Source organism: Tetrao urogallus (assembly GCF_951394365.1).
Source record: "Tetrao urogallus genome assembly, chromosome: 1".
NCBI classification, from domain to species: domain Eukaryota; kingdom Metazoa; phylum Chordata; class Aves; order Galliformes; family Phasianidae; genus Tetrao; species Tetrao urogallus.
The window spans coordinates 118,784,633-118,803,028 of record NC_136813.1 but is presented as its reverse complement, the minus strand read 5'-3'; the positions used below and the strand labels follow the sequence as shown (position 1 = coordinate 118,803,028).

General features: G+C 40.8%; 1 protein-coding gene across 1 annotated transcript; it reads right to left on the bottom strand.

Annotated features, from left to right (window-relative positions):
• Nucleotides 1-14,623: 14,623 nt before the first annotated feature.
• Nucleotides 14,624-17,880, bottom strand: RHNO1 (RAD9-HUS1-RAD1 interacting nuclear orphan 1; the record flags this gene model as incomplete). The annotated part of the gene is made up of 2 exons (XM_079549117.1): nucleotides 14,624-15,253; nucleotides 17,713-17,880. The coding sequence occupies 2 exons, from the start codon at nucleotides 17,878-17,880 to the stop codon at nucleotides 14,624-14,626; spliced, it is 798 nt and encodes a 265-aa protein (XP_079405243.1).
• Nucleotides 17,881-18,396: the final 516 nt, after the last annotated feature.

Sequence of the window (18,396 nt, the reverse complement as noted above, 5' to 3'; positions counted from 1 at the left end):
CTGAAATACATGCATATGCTTTGTCATTTTCATAGCTAAACAGATTCCCCAACTCAGAGAAATAGGAATATCATGCAGAAGAAAAAAATTAAAAATAATAATAATAAACTGAGATACCTGTGCTATCAAAAAGCTTTTGCTACAAATTATGAACAGATTGATAATGAATTTTGTTAGCTAATGCAAAGAGAATAGTGTGAATTTAATCTAAATCTATCTTTGCAACACCATGTTGTCCATACTTACATAATACAGGCAAAAGTTGTTTGCAACCCTGTCATCCACCATATTCAGCAGTGTCGTGCAGATTTTCTATTGCGCACTGTTGCCTGCCTTACAAACAGCGGGGTTGCACAGAATTCAGTTAACACACTTCACTGAACACAAGTCAGGTGGTTAACTATACATTTATTTAATACAATGTCCTTAAGCAATTACAATCTCAGTTAGCAAATGCTCAACAGGTAACAATTCCAAACATATACTAACAAACAAATGGTCTTAGCAAAGCATACAACTTGCTAAAGGGCAAGGGCGCATGCTGAATGTGCTGTGCACTCCTAGCTCCCCAAAAAACCATTAGATAACTCATGGAAACTCTGAAAGTATATGCCACACTCCATGAATTGCCAGGTAAAAGAGTCTGTCAAGGCAATTGACTGAACTCTTTGAGAGAGGGCCATAACCAATATCCCCTGGCAAGAAGGTAGATTTCTAAATATTGCTAGGGAGAGTAGTATGACCTGATGTTTGATGGTCAGTTCAGACATTGGTGCATGTAGTGTGAAGGTCTCAGTTCAAATGAGAGGAGATCCCACTCAATAGTGGTCCCTACTCTGCTGGCATCTGGTCTCCGCTGATACTGTTACTTAATTGCTACAGTGCATGCTGCTTCTGCAGTGTGAGGTTAGTCTCATAAGCTATGTGTAGACCGCTTCATGAAAGAGCAAGGCCTCCCCTGGGTCCTGCAAGAGTTGGTTACACTTCTTTTACTCCCAGAGCTATGGAACCACATCTGTGAGTGCGGTCATACGGTTTTGGCTTGGTGCAGCACCGGCTTGACGTGAAACAACATGACAACAGTGTGGCACTACATTCAGCCAGAAGTTGCTGGGTCAGGCTCTTGACATCAGTTCAGATCATGATCAAGAGGGGCAGTCGGGTTTATCGGTTCTCTCAGCAACACAACTGCCATAGGCTATGCACCAAGACGGCAAACAAGATGATTATGCAAAAAACTGCTATCAAACCTTTGACTGGTCTTCACCTCATTATGTCTTTCCCTTCAGCATACCTTTTCAGGAGAATCCCACAAACCCCACCATGCAAGGGGGTTGGAAATACATCATTTTAAAGTCTCTTCAAACCCAAGACATTCTACAATTCTATAATACCACTAAATGCAAAACAACCTAACACTAAGTGAAATACAGGTGAAAAGTAACAAGCTGTTCCAGTTAAAACAGTTGAGTAGGAATACATTAGACTTGGCCAAAAGGAATTCTTTCAGAAATTCATCTTTTTGGAAGTGACTATCCACATGTCAGATATAACGAGGTAAACAATGATGCAGTCTAGTATTGATTAACTGCCGCTAAATTAATGAAAAAAAAAAAGAAAAAAAAAAAGAGTATTTATCAGTATAGCGGAATCACAGAATCATTAAGGTTGGAAAAGACCTCAGGTCCAATAGTCAACCCATCAACACCATGCCCCCTAAACCGTGCCCTTCAGTGCCGCAACTATATGTTTCCTGAGCACCTCCAAGGGATGGTGATCCCACCACTTCACCGGACAGTCTGTTCCAATCAACATCCGTCCACTCTTTCTGAAATTGTTTTCTTCCTAATATCCAACGCAAACCTCCCCTGGTGCAACTTGAGGACATCACCTGAGTACTGCATCCAGTTCTGGGCTCCCTAGTACAAAAAAGACAAGGATCTCCTAGAGAGAGTCCAGCAGAGGGCCACAAAGATGATAAAGGGCCTGCAGTATTTCTCCTATGAGGAAAGGCTGAGCAAATTGGGTGTGTTCAGCCTTGAGAAAAGAAGACACAGAGGGGATCTGATTATTGTGTGTAAGTATCTTAACTGTGGGAGTCAAAAAGACATGGCCAGCCTCTTCTCAGCAGTCTGTAGAGACAGGACAAGGGGAAATGACCATAAACTGGAACAAAGGAAGCTGCACACCAATATACAAAGGAACTTCTTCACAGTAAGGGTGACAGAGCACTGGAACAGGCTGCCCAGGGAGGTTGTGGATTCTCCTTCTCAGGAGACATTCAAGACCTGCCTACCTGTGCAGCCTGCTGTAGGGGACCTGTTTTGCAGGGGGGTTCAACTAAATGATCTCTAGAGATCCCTTCAAGCCCCTGCAATTCTGTGATTCTGTGATTTCCTCTAGTCCTAGTTACCTGGCAGAAAATATCAACTCCCAACTACAACCTCCTTTCAGGTAGTAGAGAGCAATAAGGTTTCCACTGAACCTCCTCTTCTCCAGAACAATCACAGCTCCCTCAGCCATTCCTCATTCCAGACCCTTCATGCACTTCATTGCCTTTCTTTGGACGCACTCCAGCTCCTTCTTGTAGTGTGGGGCACAACTGTACACTGTACTCAAGGTGCAGCCTTACCAGTGCAAAGTACAAGAGGATGTCCCAGTCCCCTAGTCTTCCCTAGTCCCAGTGGCTATGCTAATTCTCATAGAAGGTGGGACACCACTGGCCTTCTTGGCCATCTGGGCACAATGCTAGCTCATGCTCAGCTGGCTTTCAACTAACCCCCCCAGATAATTTACTTCCCTGCAGTTTTCCAGTAACCGTGCCCCAAACCTGTAGTGATGCATGGGGTTACTGTAATCAAAGTGCAGAACTTCGCACTTGATCTTGTTAAAGCTCATATAACTGGCATCAGCTTATCAATATAGCCTATCCAGATCCCTCTGTAGAACACTTCCTACACGCAGATCAACACATCCTCCCAATACGGTGTCATCTGCAGCCTTACTGAGGGTGCGCTCAATCCCCTTGAACAAATCATCAATAAAGATACTAAACAGGAGTGGCACCAATATTGAACCCTGAAGAACACCACTAGTGACCAGTTGCCCACTGGATTTAACTCTATTCAGTATAACTCTCTGAGCCCAGCTGTCCAACCAGTTTTTTACAAGGGAGACAAACTTTTGTTTCTTAATAAAGATATTCAAATTGTATTACAGGGTAAATGACACAGGAAAGGTGAAACAGTCACTCAAAAGAATTACCTCCATCTATCTTCAGTTTCAAAACAAGTATTTGTGAAAGCATGAAGCCCTAGAATAAAATTATGATCTTCTGAATGGAATGGAATATTATTTGCACTTTCATATCCACATAAACACTCTTTGAAATAAGATAAAAACTAATGTAGTAAGAGACTGTAGCATGAACAGGAACATAATAGTAAAAACAAGAAGTAAAGGACGGAAAAAAAGTTTATTTATGGTGAAACAAAGACTAAAGCATATGTTATCCCTTTTTCAGAAATAGCTTAATGCTGTTTTGTTTGACTAGTTGAGCTTGAGTCATCTATGTACCCTCACCACAAAGGTGTCCTACAGTACTGAGGGCTGTGTTTACAGATGACACTAAGTTTGGCAGGACTGCTGATCTGCTCAGTGATAAGAATACTTTGCTGAGCGACCTAGATAGGTTAGATCAATGAGCTATGTCCAATTGTATGGTATTCAAGAAGGCTAAATGCTGTGTGCTACACTGGTCATAACAATCCCAAACAGAGGCAGAAAGCTGCCTAGTAAAAAAAGATCTGGAGCTGCTGGTCAACACCCATCTGAACATAAGGTAGCAGTGTGCTCAGGTGACTAAAAAGGCCAACAGCTCCTAGCCTTCACCAGAAATAGTGAGGCCAACAGGACTAGGCAAGTAATTGCCTTTCTGTACTCAGCACTAGTGAGACTATACCTCAAATACTGTGCTCAGTTTGGGGCCCTCACTACAAAGATGGATATTGAGCTGCTTGACCCTGTGCAGAGAAGAGTAACAAAGCTGGTGAAGGGACTAAAAAACAAGAGTTATAAGGAATGACTGAGGGAACTGGGGCTGTTTAGTTTGGAAGAGGAGGTTGGAGGGGAGATCTTATCACTCTCTAAAACTACTTGAAAGAAGGCTGCTCCAAGTAGGTTGGTGCTCTCTTTTCTCAGTTGACAAGTGACAGGATGCAAGGCAATGGCCTCAAGTTGTGTGTGGGGAAGTTTAGATTGGTTATCAAAGAGAATTTCTCCACAGATAGGGTGCTTAGGCATTGGAAAAAGCAGCCCAGGGAAATGGTGTAGTCCTCATCCCTGAAGATATTTAAGAGATGTGTGGATGAGGCACTAGGGACATAGTATAGACACAGACTTGGAGAAGATGGTTGTACTGAATGATCTTACAGGTCTTTTCAAACCTAAATGATTCTAAGATTAGGGGTAACACTGTCAGTAGGTCAAGGGAAGTGATCCTTTCTCTCTGCACAGCACTGGTGAAGTCAGTGATGTGGCCACTACTGGGCCCCCTGGAAAATATGGATGTACTGGTGCAAGTCCAGCAAAGGGCCACAAAGTTGTACTGAGCAACTGGAGCATCTCTCATATGAGTTGAAAGAGCTGAGTTTGATAAGATCCTTCTGGAACCATCTCCTTTGCAGGCTGAACAAGGTATAAACAGCCAATGAGAAGGCATAAAGAAGATGGAGCCCCTAGTGCCTACTGTCAGACCAAGAGACAATGGGCACAGTTTGAAACATAAAAAATTCTATCAGAATAAAAGAAAACGTTTTTTTCTTGTGAGGCCAGTCAACACTGGAACAAACTGTATATCGAGGTTGTGGAATGACCTTCTGTGGAGATGCTCAAAAACTGAGTGAACACCACCCTGTGCAACCTCCTCCAGCTGACCCTATGGAGCAGTGGGGTTGGATGAGAAGATGACCAAAGGCTCCCTCTAACCTTCTGTGCCTCTGCCTCTGTGATTCTGCCTGTCTGGGTTCTGGAGATCACAAGATAAACAAATAGTTTAGAGTCCAGGTTTCAGAGGATGACTTAGGTAACAATAAACTGTTATCAAGCTGTTACAAGAAAATAATACAGAAACACTAGCCTCACAAAATGGTTTAACTATCAGCTCAGGACAGTTTTGACTAACACACTGCTCAGTATTTCATACATTGTTCAAAAGCGATACATCAGGTACCAAAAAAAAAAAAAAGCATAGCTCCTACTTCCTGCTTCCTGGAACAAGGGAATGAAGCAATGAACTTAGAAGGAAACAGTAACAAATCAGTTAAATGGCACAAAATCTCTAATTCAGGTAGACAGCAAAACTTCTATGAAATTTACCACTCTTCATGCCAAATTGCACTTGTTCTATTTTCTGTCAAAATAAAAATGAAGGAAATAAATGAAAAGAAAAAACCTGAATTAACATTCTAGAACTCACTGTGGAGTTTCAGTCCACGTCCAGCTTTTTTTTTTTAGCTTGAATGGGAAGCTATTAATAAGACTGAAATGGCAAAATGTGATTTCCATCCTGAAGTAGGATACACAGCTACTAGATTCAGATTCTTGTCCTACTTTTCTCTGGAATTTCACATAAGAATGTTTAATGGGAATGGAGTGTATGAGTGATGAGACACAAGCTGTTGGATGATATCCCATAGATGTTATGTTTTGAAGAACAATAGAAGTAAGGGTAAATGTTCTTGCAGTAGACTAAGAAAACACTTCTAGGCATGTCGGCAAATGCATTCACAGAAGCATTCATTCTATGACCCAATTACCACACAGTCAACAATATTACTGTGTAGATTGTCCAACTGTGTCCCATTGACAGAACAGGAGACTGAAGCAATCCCAGTTCAAGTCTATCCACAGAAAGTTTTCTTACACCACAAAGTAATAAAACAGTAGACTATCCAGGACTGGAAGGGAACCGTGGAGATAAACAAGTATGACCTAACAATACAAACCAATTGAACTTAGCTGCTCATCATACACCACTGTCCTATAGAACATGACTGTCCAACCTTTTGGCCTGCCTGAGCCATACCAAGCAAACAGGAATTGCCATGGGTCACACAAAAATGCATACAAACTCAATGTATTTAAGTAACAAATTTTACATAAAAAACAGGGAGGAACAAAGGCATAAAACTAGTTGGATGTCTAACTTTGTTTTTGTGGAACTAATGCATCAGATTGGTTCAATGGCAGTGGTTGCCATTCCTAGTGACTTCTCCACGTGTTCATCCCAGATTTTTGATTAAGTATTACTTTTCCTATGCTTCATCCTTGACAATAATTGCTCACAAATGTATGTACTGCCAAAAAGTAATGACATGAATAAGGTGTGACTGTGAAGTGAGGGATATTTTTCTTTGGTAAGAGAGCGCTTATGCAAGTCTGGTAAAGAGACATGATCTTTTTTTTTTTCTTTTTTTAAAGTTGAATGTCCGATGGCAACAATATGCATTTAATGTGAAAATCTGTAAGTAATACATTTTTGTTGGCCAAATGGACTTTCAAATATAAAAAAAAAAAAACAAAAAACCCTGAAATCAGAAAATCTAATCTCAAACTTCTTTATCAAAATAGAAAGCACACCTGCATATTTTTCACTGTTCATAGAACTGTTTTAGGCAATGTATCAAAATGCATGAAATTATTTGACATAACTTGATCTTGCCATAATTTAAGTTTCATTCCAAGCACTAATATTGTCAGAAACATAGTACAGATAAGTTGATTTTCACTTTGAAGACACATGTTCAACTCATTCAAATGAGTGGCCAAATTCAGCAAAAATGCTAAATCTTTGAGCCATTTTTAATCTCCACATTCTGGAACAAATTCTCCTTTTGATTCCAGAAAGGACATGATTTCACTTTGCAAAGTCTTTTAGCATTTTACCCTGAATTAGCCACCTTCATTCAGAAAAGTCAACGATGACCCCATAATCAGCATCTATGCTTTTAAGGAACTCCTAAAACTGGTGATGATTCAGTCTCTTGGGCTTTATGAAATTCACAGCTTTGAAGATTTGTGTGGCATCCATTTTTAAAGCTTTTACACATACATTTTCTTGATGCCTGATGCCATGATATTTTATCTGAGTTAGCAGAGGTAATTGCATCATCTTCTATTAATCTTTCAAGTCCCTTTTTTTTACCAACAACCACTGGGGCATCATCAGTAGCTATACCACATATGTTGACAAAGAAAATTGCTGTAATTTTTTCTTTTTTTTTTTTTTACTGCTTCATTCAAAAGAATAGATTTAGTTGTGTCTTTCAGTGGCATCAAAGAAGTCATTTCTTCATTTCTTCAGTGATATCATATTTGTTATCAATATCTCTAACAAAAACAGCAAGTAGAGCCATATCTGCAGCATCAGTAATTTAATCTATCATCAAAGAATAAAATTTGAAATTAGCAGTTTTGCACTCCAAATCTTTTTCAATAGATTTTTCTATTTCTTCACTTCATCTGTCCATAGTCAAATGGACATATAATATAGAATTATAATGTAATATAATCAGTCAAATGGACATATTTGTCATAGACAAACTGATTTTAGAGAAATCTGCTTTTTCTTTTTCTATCATAACACATTATATCTGCCATGCTTTCTATCCATCTCTTAACAAACTCACCTAAGTAAATAGTTTTAATTTCTTTGCAGATTTTCTATCATATGACTAGCTTTTATAACAGAGTTTATGTGAGTTTTAACTTTTTTGAAAATGTTTTGTTGAGGTGACAGACCTTTTTCAGTTCCATTAATTCATCTTTACGAAGCATTCCTTGATGTGCACTGAATTTGGCAGCATGTTTCTGCATATAATGTCTTTTCAAATTGTAATCTTTGAAAACTGACACTGTTTCCTTACAAATTAAACACAGTGCTATATTATTTGTCTGCACTGCACTGTGCCCTGCTTGTGCCCTGCAACTAGGCCAGACCAGGCTGCTTGATGGGGCAGATCTGCCGCCATGATGATGCAGCAGCAGGGGGTGAGGGCTACAGAATGAGCTGAGCTGGACTGCATGCAGGCTACAGGCCAGATATGCCTGCTCTAGACCCACCTCAATCTTCACAGCCCTCCTTTGAATACGCTTGAAGAGTTTTAAGTCCTTCTTACACTTCAGCACCCAAACACGCACACAGTGCTCAAGGTTAGGCCACAGCAGTGAAGAGCAGAATTAAACAACCCCTTTCCTTGACCAGCAGGCAGTGGCGGACCTGATGCACTCCAGGATTCAGATGGTCCTTTTGGCTGCCAGCGCATACTGTCAACTCAGATTCAACTTGCCATCAACCAAAACCCCCACTTCCCTTTCCATGGGGCTGTTCTCCAATCTCTTGTCCTTCAGTCTGTACATATATCTAGATGTGCATCTGCATTAACCTATATGGCTACTGTATTAGTATATTATATAACAGTTGCACAAAGATTTTGAACAGAAATAATTTATACCAGTCATACCATCTCTGATGTCAGATCAGAGCACATCTCCCTTCTACTGATGCTAATATCAACAGTGGTTTAAAAACAAAAAAAAAAAATGCAGAAGAAAAAGACAAATACAGTCTTTATAAGGATGGGTCCTCAGTAACCTAAAATGTAAGAGAAAATGATTTATTATAAACTGAAAAGACAATTCCTACAATCTACAGTTTTATAAAGACTTTCAATGTTCTAACACTCAAAATTACTGAGTGCAAATTTTGTGACAAGAACATGGTTTTGCTACTTTTTCCCTCTCTTGCCACTGCTGTCTACATCGTAGGAAAAGAGAGGATTATTTCTTCATTCACACTTATGAGAGTTAAAACTGTTGTTTTTTTTTTTTCCCAACCTTACATACCAGCTAGGGTATGCTTAGATAAACAGATAAGCAGATAGCAACTCAACTGTAAAGATTAGAGAAATGGATAGTACAGACACGATAAACAAGAGATAACAAATTACAAGAGAGAGATTAAAAATTGGTGGAATCGGGCTGTAAATACCATAGCAAGCCCTAGATAGATTGTGAATCTGGAGTACTGCAATCACAAAAAATATTCCCTTCTTGGAATACGTCTCAGTCACATTTATTCAATATTGAAGTGTAAAAATATTAAATATCAAAAATGCTAAAAATGCAATCAGTCAGTCCCTAATACAATGATATCACATTCTGATGTTCATGTTGTAAAGGGCAGGTTGTACAGGGTCTCCATGTAGAAGCAGATGTCCCTGGGGTTAACTAGTGCAGGATTATGGTGGTATGTGGGCGCATGTCACCGCCGGGCTGCTGCCACTCGGCCCTCCCTCGTACAGTGGGAGGAGGCAGGGAAGCCGGTGACACGTTCAGCAGGACTGGCCCGGGCCTCCAGGCATTGCCACAGCATCGTCTCGCTACGCCTCATTGTGTCACTCGCCTCCAGCGAAAGCCCCCGTAACAGAACTGACCAGCAGCCCTGCGCCTGCGCAACCAATTACAGGAAGCAGAGCCAGGCCTAAAGGTAGGTGTGGCACAGAGCTGGCAGGCTCGCCTCTTCGCGATGAAAGCTCATGGAACAGAATATCCCAGAAGCTATGCTAAGAAACACGGAAGAGAAGGAAGCTATATCAAGCAATCAGCATGGCTTCACTAAGGATAAATTCCACCTGGCAAAGCTAGTGGCTGTTTATAATTTTTATTTATTTATTTATTTTTAAACTCAGCACTGGTGAAGTCACATCTCAAGTACTGTATTCAGTTTTGGGCCTGTCACTACAAAAAAAAAAAAAAAAAAAAAAAAAAAAAAAATTAAAGACATCAAGGCCCTTACAGCATGTCCAGAGAAGGGCAATGAAGTTGATGAGGGGTCTGGAACACAAGTCTTACGAAAAACAGCTGAGGGAACTGGGATTGTTCAGTCTGAAAAAAAGGAGGCTCAGGGAGGGACCTATAGCTCTCTGCAACTATCTGAAAGGAGGTCGTGGCAAGTTGAAGGGTGGGGGGAGTGGGAGGACCAGCCTCTTCTCCAGCATAATTAGCAATAGGACTAGAGGGAATGGCCTCAAGGTGTCAGCTGAATATTAGGAAAAATTTCTTCTTTGAAAGAGCAGTAAGGCACTGGAACAAACTGCCCAGGGAGGTGGTTGAGTCACTGTCCCCAGAAATGTTTAATAAACGTTTAGATGTTGTAGTAACAGATACAGTTTACAGGAGAAATATTGACGGTAGGTTGAACTGGATGATCTTGGAGGTCTGCCAACCTTGGAGATTCTCTAATGGTGCAACTGTATCCGTGGACAAGGGAAGGGCCACTTACCTCATTTATACTTCAGCAAGACCTTTGACACAGTTCCCCATTACAACCTTTTCTCTAAATCACAGAAAGACAGATTTGATGGGTGGATGGCTTAATAGATGAGAAACTGAACTCAAGATTGTACTCAGAGCATGGTGGTCAATGGATCAGTGTCCAGATGGAAATCAGTAACACCTAGACAGGTTCAACAAAGCCACGTGCAAGGTCTTGCACCTGGACCAAGGCAACCTCCACTATTGATACAAGCCAGGGGATGAAAACACTGAGCACAGCTGTGATAAAAAGGACTTGGGGGTACTGATGGATGGCAAGCTGGACATGAGCCAGCAATGTGCAATCCTATCCCAGGCTGCATCCAAAGAAGTATGGTCAGCAGGACAAGGGAGGTGATCCTGCCCCACTACTCTGAGCAGGTGAGACCTTACCTGAAGCACTGCATCCAGATACGAGTCCTCAGTACAAAAGAAACATGAGCCTGTTGCAGCGTCTGGAGGGGAGCTGCAAAAATAATCCAAGGGATGGATGCCTCCCCAGTGATGACAAGTTTGAGGGAGCTGGGGCTATTCTGCACACAGAAGGCTCTGGGGAGACCTGATAGAGGCCTTTCAGAAGGGGACAGGCTCTTTAGCAGAGTTTATGGTCAAAGAACAAGGGGAAACTGTTTCAAACTAAAAGAGCACAGATTTAGAGTGGATATAAAGAGTAAGGTTTTGGTGGTTTTTTCTTTTGTTGTTGTTGTTTGGTTTTTTTTTTTTTTTTTTTTTTTTTTTTTTTTTTTCTTCTTCTTCTTCTCTTTTTCTTTTTCTTTTCTTTTACAATAATGTAATGAAGTACTAGAACAGGTTGCCCAGAGGTGGTAGATGTCCTGTCCCTGGAGACATTCAAGGTCAGGCTGGACAGGGCTCTAAGCAACCCAACTGAACTACAGATGTCCCTGTTCACTGCAGGGGAGCTGGACTAGATGATCTTTAAAGGTGCCTTCTAACTCAAATGATTCTATATTTACAAATGTATCACATTGAGATGGAGTTTTTGGTTAATGCTCAGACTTGAAAGGGATTGTGCAAATAAAACGTTAAGTCAATTCTCTTTTATCTAAGGATAACACTTGCACAATTTTACAATTGTAAATTACCCTGTAGTTTACAAAAATTCTTGTTAATTTCAAGAAGGTCACCTGCATTCAAATAAAAATACCCAAGGACTAATAGGAAATTTAGGATTTCAGTCTTGTCTGGATTACAGATTAGCGATGATAATTATTAGCAGTTAACTGCTTTTTCCTAAAAAAAACTATAGTTTACATGCATATATATAAAACAGTCAAGCCCAACACTCCTGATAGCCTATACTAAGGTCTTCCAAATATGGAATGGAATGGTTCAAGGTGTTGCACTTGCATCAGTGCAATCCTTGACATATGGCATGCATAGACTGGGCGAAGTCATTGAGAGCAGCTCAGCTGAGCAGGACCTGGGGGTCCTCGTGGACCAAAAGCTGGACACGAACCAACAGCATGCCCTTGCAGCCCAGAAAGCCAACAGTATCTTAAGCTGCATCAACAGAGGGGTGGCCAGCAGGACAAGGGAGATGACTGCTCCCCTCTAGTCTGCCTTTGTGAGGCATCCAGATCTCAGACCCCCAGCAGAATAAAGATGCAGAGATGTTGGAGGAGGTTCAGAAGAGAGCCATAAAGATTGGCAGAAGGCTGGAGCACTCACCTATGAAGAAAAATTGAGAATCTGGGCTTGTTTAGCTCGAAGAAGAGAAGGCTCTGGGGACATCTCATTATGGCCCTCCAGTACTTGAAAGGAGCTTATAAACAGGAGGGGGAAATAACAAACAACTTTTCACATGGTCTGATAGTGACAAGACAAGCTTTAAACTAAAAGAGGGGAAAATTAGGTTAGATGCTAGGCAGAAATTCTTTACTCAGGATGGTGAGGCACTGGAACAGGTTGCCCAGGAAGCTGTGGATACCCTAATTCCCAAGACATTGCCCAGGTTGGATTGGACCCTGGGCAACCTAATCTAGCTGTCAGCAACTCTGCATGTAGCAGGAGGGGTGGAACTACACAATCTTTAAAGTCCCTTCCAACTTAAGCCATTCTACGATATGATTTTGTGATAAGAGCCAAATTCCCTTCTCAATATTTTAAATGCTTACAATGATCTCAGTGTGAATTCATGTGAATGTCTCTACTTTATCCAACATTTTTAGCTTCAGATTTCCCCAAATTAAAAAGAAATGCATAGTACTTACCAAAACAATGAAATAATACAATCAACATTATTTTTATAAAGCACTGAGACACATCATATCTAGATGAAAGTCAATCAGACTTCAAAATGAACTCTAGCTACTACTTTAATTACAGTCATCTTAAATGAAAGACAGCATTGGTGGGGAAGTAGTAAGTTAACACAACACCATAGTATTAATATATATTTAGAAGGGGCCTAACCCAAAATCTCACATACCTATCCATCAAATAAAATATTTATGTCTCAACATATCTTACATATTGCTGAATAGCAAGGGTATTTCATTTCAGGAAGAAAAAACAAAAATACTAACTGGTTCCTTAGACTCAACAAAAGGTCTTAAATATCTACTTAGAAACTATGTACATTTATTTAGGTCTGTGTATTCTAGTATTCTTACATTAAGCACTGCAACTAAGAAAGCTAAGGAAATTGTTTAATAAACTGGGGTTATGGGAGAAGCAGCTAGCAGATGAAATTGCATTACTCATCAGCTTTTTCTGTGAAACATCCATGAAAGTATACAAAACAAGTTCCATAGCAGAAAGAAATTGTATTATCACAATTGTTAACAGAAAAGCAGAATCTTCTCCTGTAGTTTCAATTCTGTCAAAATTTAAAGCCTAATATCTATGCCAGAAAATTTTGGGATATGCAGCCATTATTTTTTTGTTCACTCATTTCAGAACAGAACTCGCTTTAGATTTCTTCTTTATGCTGACTTTGGTGTTTCACAGCATATTTAGCTGACCCAAGAGATCACAGGATGCCACCACATTCTAATGCCTTTTTTCACTCTCCAACTAAAAAACACCAAGTCTATTTCATCAACAAATATGGGTTTTGTCCTACGTGGGCTTTACCATAACTCAACCACTACACATTCCTTTGTTTCTCTCTTTACTGGCTTTTACATTGCGTATCCAAACATCAGAGGCACAAAATAGTTCTTTTTCTGCATTTTCACAATCACTTCACTAATCACGTTGTCAAAGTCTCTTTTCACTGCATCCTCACACTGGAATTTTCAGTAATTTGGGGTTCCAGCTAATCTCCTTCCAAAAATCTCTCTTCCAAACTTAACATGCTTTTCCCATTACGTCAGTTAAGCTCCCTTTAGCTGTTCCTTCCCCCCCCCCCCCCAGATGCCTAAGAGCTTGCTACCGCTTTCACATCTCAAAAGCTCAACTACGATCAGAAGCGCAAGAAAAAAAAAAACGTTCACAGTGGTTTCTCTCCCGGAGACGCTGCCTCAACCAAAGCCGCGCCCGCCCGCAAGAAGCTGGAACCGGGGAAGCAGCGCACCGCATCGCACCTACCGCATCGGGCCGACCCCACCGAGACGCAGGGGCAACCTGGGACAGGACTCGTCGTAGACCGCTTCGCGCCCGCCTTGCCGCGCTGGGCCCCACTCACCTGCCCCCACTGAGCGCGCATCGGCTCCGCGCGCCTTCCATCCTCAGCCCCTCCTTTACTGTAGGACCTCGGCCGACGCACCCTGCCTCGGCCTCACCGCTACCCTCGGCGACGTAACTCGTAACTTAAGTCCTGCACCATTGGCCGAACGCACAGCACACTACCCCACGACTGGCGGCTGCGCCCCCTCAGCTGGCAAGAACTCGAACCGCACATGCGCAGAAGAGGCAGCCAGGTCAGCGCCGAGCCCCGCCTCCTCCCCCCTCCCCCCCAAGCCCGCCAGTTGTCCTGATGGCGCAGGGCACTAAACTCTGGATCGCAGGAGGTGTGTGGGTGGGAAGACGCGTTGCACTTACTGCCCTCCCCCCACCCTCTGCAAGGAAGATGAGTCCGGAAAAAAAAAAAAAAAAAAAAAAATGCCACTCACCCCCTGAGAACAAGGTGCACCCTACACGTTGCTACGACATAGAATTAGCATGCCCTAGCACGATGTATAGCTTAAGCTATTGCCCCTCTTTATCGTTGAAAAGAGCATTTTGTATTTAGGCAAGTCCTTGTGCATAAAATTACTGTTTTGCCAATCAAGAGGCACCCTGACTTCTAGAGTTCAAGGTGTGCCTTCACCAGTATGTCAGCAGTACTCAGCTTCCCTCTGTCTCTCAGGTACTTAAGGAGATGAGGCCGACGCCTCCAGGTGACCTTTATTCCATACTCATGCTCAGGAGTATCCATAACTAGTGTTTCTGCCAATTGCTCCCTCCCACAGTGGTTGACGCTAGACACCAACTCAGCATGACTACTGATTTGTGGCAGCGCACTGCTGCACGTGCAGTTCCTTAAAGAAGGCAACTGTGGCATCCCCATATCTAGTGGGCTGAAGACTTCTGGCCCTACAGGTTGAGAAATAGGTAATGATGGCGTTTCACTACAGTTCTCAGAACCATTCACCTGGATGTTAGCTTTGGATCCTATCTCTTTCTTGCACTGGATGTGAGAATGCTGTGTGTTCTTTCCTGCATGACTCAGCATATCTGTGGAGCGGACTGAACATACTTCTGAATTCTCAAAAATTAAGGGAGGAAATTTGCAGGCCACAGATCTTCGACAAGCTGTCTCTGCATGAAGCAAACCACAGCTGACATCCTGATTCTGAAGCTTGTGAGAACCACGTTGCTTCTTCTGACACACTCTCAAAACCAATGACTTAGTTGTTTCAGATTGTGGGCACACCTAAAACACAATAAGAAAAAAAACAATATTTTTTCCAGACAGAGGAACACCAACCTTATTCTACTCTCCCACCCATCCCATCTTTCTTCAGCATGGGAATTAAATGGGTAAAGCTAGCTTGCAGCAAAGCAAACTAGTTGTTAGCCAAGCTGGTAAGCAGGAAACACCTCTGAACCTCAAAGTTACATTCTATCCCTGAGAAGTGAGTGGGGTGCAAGTGAACTATCCCTGGGTAATTTAAACTTAAAAAGAAAAGCACACAAGACTTTAAATCAGAAGCTTAAGTTGTCTGACAGGCATTAATGCCTTCAACACCTGCTGACTTAAAACATTTCAGAGCTGGATCCTATTTCTTAACATAGCAGAATAAATGAACTACACTGCAGCCCAAGTATTTCTGAGCAACTACAGCTACAATTGGGAGTAATATAAAGATAATGTTAATTAGGCCTTCAAAATATCCCCCTGAAACATGTTTTCTTTAGAGACACTACAACACAAAGATTAACAGATGACCACAAAGTCAGTTCTACTAAAATCAGCTTTCTGTAGAAGACTATCAATGAAATACAGATTATTGAGCTTTGAAAGACTTTGTGCACTTACTCAAGACTTGCAAATCCTTCTTTTACAGTAGTCCTTATCTTCCAGAGTCTCAAAAGTCACATTCAATTTCTTGCAATTTGTTTTTACCTAGAGTATTCCAACCTGGACATGGTTATGACAACCACAAACCCCTTTTAGCCTTCTCAAGTTTCTATACAGTCCCTCAAAAACTAAGTGCAAGCTAATAATGGGTAGTGATTGTGTGCTGTACATCTGAACTGCTTGAACCAAAGCCATTCTTTAGGGAATCATGGCTCTAGTTTCTTAATAATTGTATCCTGGTACAAACTTAAAATAACGTAAGTGAACAATTGATTTGGACTTCCTTGCTTCAGAGAACACACCACATAGGCTTTACCAGGAGCCTAGCAGTCAAGAGGATCTGAAAGAGCAGAAATTCAGTTGCCAGCGAAACAAGTGATATCCATCCGTAGAGGACGGTTCAGGGAATTGTAAAAACTACCAATATTTTCTAATATCTAATAGCTTCAGTGCTGTTGACTTCAAAGAAAACACTGGATATTTAGAACACAGAACAATATGGTTATTTTAAGCTCTTCCAAACAAAAAGCATACATCTTGACAGCAATTATTTCATGCAGTGTTTTAAAAGCCATAGTACTAACCTACCTATATAAACATTACAGGGTAAAATAATAATTAAAAAAAAAAAACAAAAAAAACCCACATAGAATCATTTGAGTCAGAAGGGATACTTAAAGGTCATCTAGTTTAGCATTAAACGTGGAGGTTGGTGGCCCTGCATGTGGCAGGGGGGTTGGAGATTCATGATCCTTGAGATCCCTTCCAACCCTGGCCATTCTGTGATTCTGTGATAGTGCAATTCCCCTGCAGTGAACAAGAGCTACATCAGGTTGCTCAGAGGCCTAAACAGCCTGGCCTTTAATGTCTACGGGACAAGTTATTCACTACCTCCGCATAACTTGTTCCAGTGCTTCACTACCCTTATTCCTTATATACAGTTTAAATTTCCTTTTTTTCATTTGAAGCCATTTACCCTTGTCCTATCATAAAAGGCGCTGCTAGAGAAGCTGTCCCCTTTTATCTTAAAGGCTAAAGGAATGTTTCATATGAATTTGAAACCACACCTCAAGTCTACTTTATAACAACAGAAACACAAGGTCAATAAACAGAGCTCTAAGAGCTCTCCTAGATGATAATTACTGTTGTATAGAAATAGCCTGCCTTTGCAGCTCCCGTTTTCTTTATTAAAGAAAAAAAAACAAAAACAAAAACAAATGCAAACATAAAACTTTGTAATACGGATATAAAATATGGACTCAGGACACTGCAACCAGTCTCTGGAATATTCTTCAGACTATAAAAGGAGCTCATGAGAGAGAAACTATTCTAAACACACAGAATTAAAAAGACAGCAATTTAAAATAAGTAGTCCTGAAGCAAAGGCCTCTGTTCCCTAAATTTAGTGGTGTCATATTTAAACAAAACATGTTTTTAAACAGGTAACTTTTAGACTTCAGCAATTTTGAGCAGCAAAAGATTTCCTCAAAAGAAAATTTATTATGTGCAGGATCTTCAATTGCCATAGAAAGCAAGCTACTTCTTCACCAGAATTAATTTTTCAGAAGACAAATAAAAACTGTGGTCTGTACACACTATAGTTTTATGCCTTCAAATACACAGGATTTTATTTTTTATATTTGAATGTGAAAAAACTCACATGCACTTATTTATGCGTAAGACTCTATAACGAATTCAGGTCCATGCTGTTGACTTTCCTTATAAGGACACAAAACTCTCTGTTGCGATGTGGGAGAAAATTAAAAAACCTGTTTTTGCAAGACACAGAGAAATTGATAACATATACCAACCCAGGCAGCAGAGGTGTTCTGGTCTACAGGCTTTGTAGAAACACGTACTGGATTTTCAGCCACATACAGCGGAGTTTCACAGCAATGGATGGGTCCCTCCCATGGCCTCTCAAGGAATACCAGCTCTGCCTTTCTAGTTTTGCGGGTACACTTCTTTTTTGGAGGCATCAGACAGTATTACAAAATGAATTTGAAACCTCATGATGCTCGCTAGAACCAATTGGAGGAGGAGGAAAGCACTCTGATCAAGCACCCTCGAATCTGTTGAAGATAAACAGAAATGGACTTCAACAATTATTTGGAAACCTCAAATAAAGTTTTTGAGCAAAACACAAATACAGTAACATTGCATACACATCTCCATATAGACTGTTACTTACCAGTAGTTTTTACATCTTTTAATCAAATTTAACTACTCATTCTACTACGTATGTGCTAAGTGCTCTAAAGCTTCAAGAAGGCATAGCCAAATACATTGTGGTATACAACCATACAAACAAGGTAGAAGTGTCTAAGCAGCAAAAGGAGTCCTGAAGTAGCGTTTTGAACAAGGCATAACGTTGCAGAAGATATTACTTCCTTATGAAAATGCATACTTTAAATACATAAGCCATAAAAAAACTCATAGGATTTTTTTCCATAAAAACACTTCAGAAATAATTTGAAAGTCATCCATATTTGATA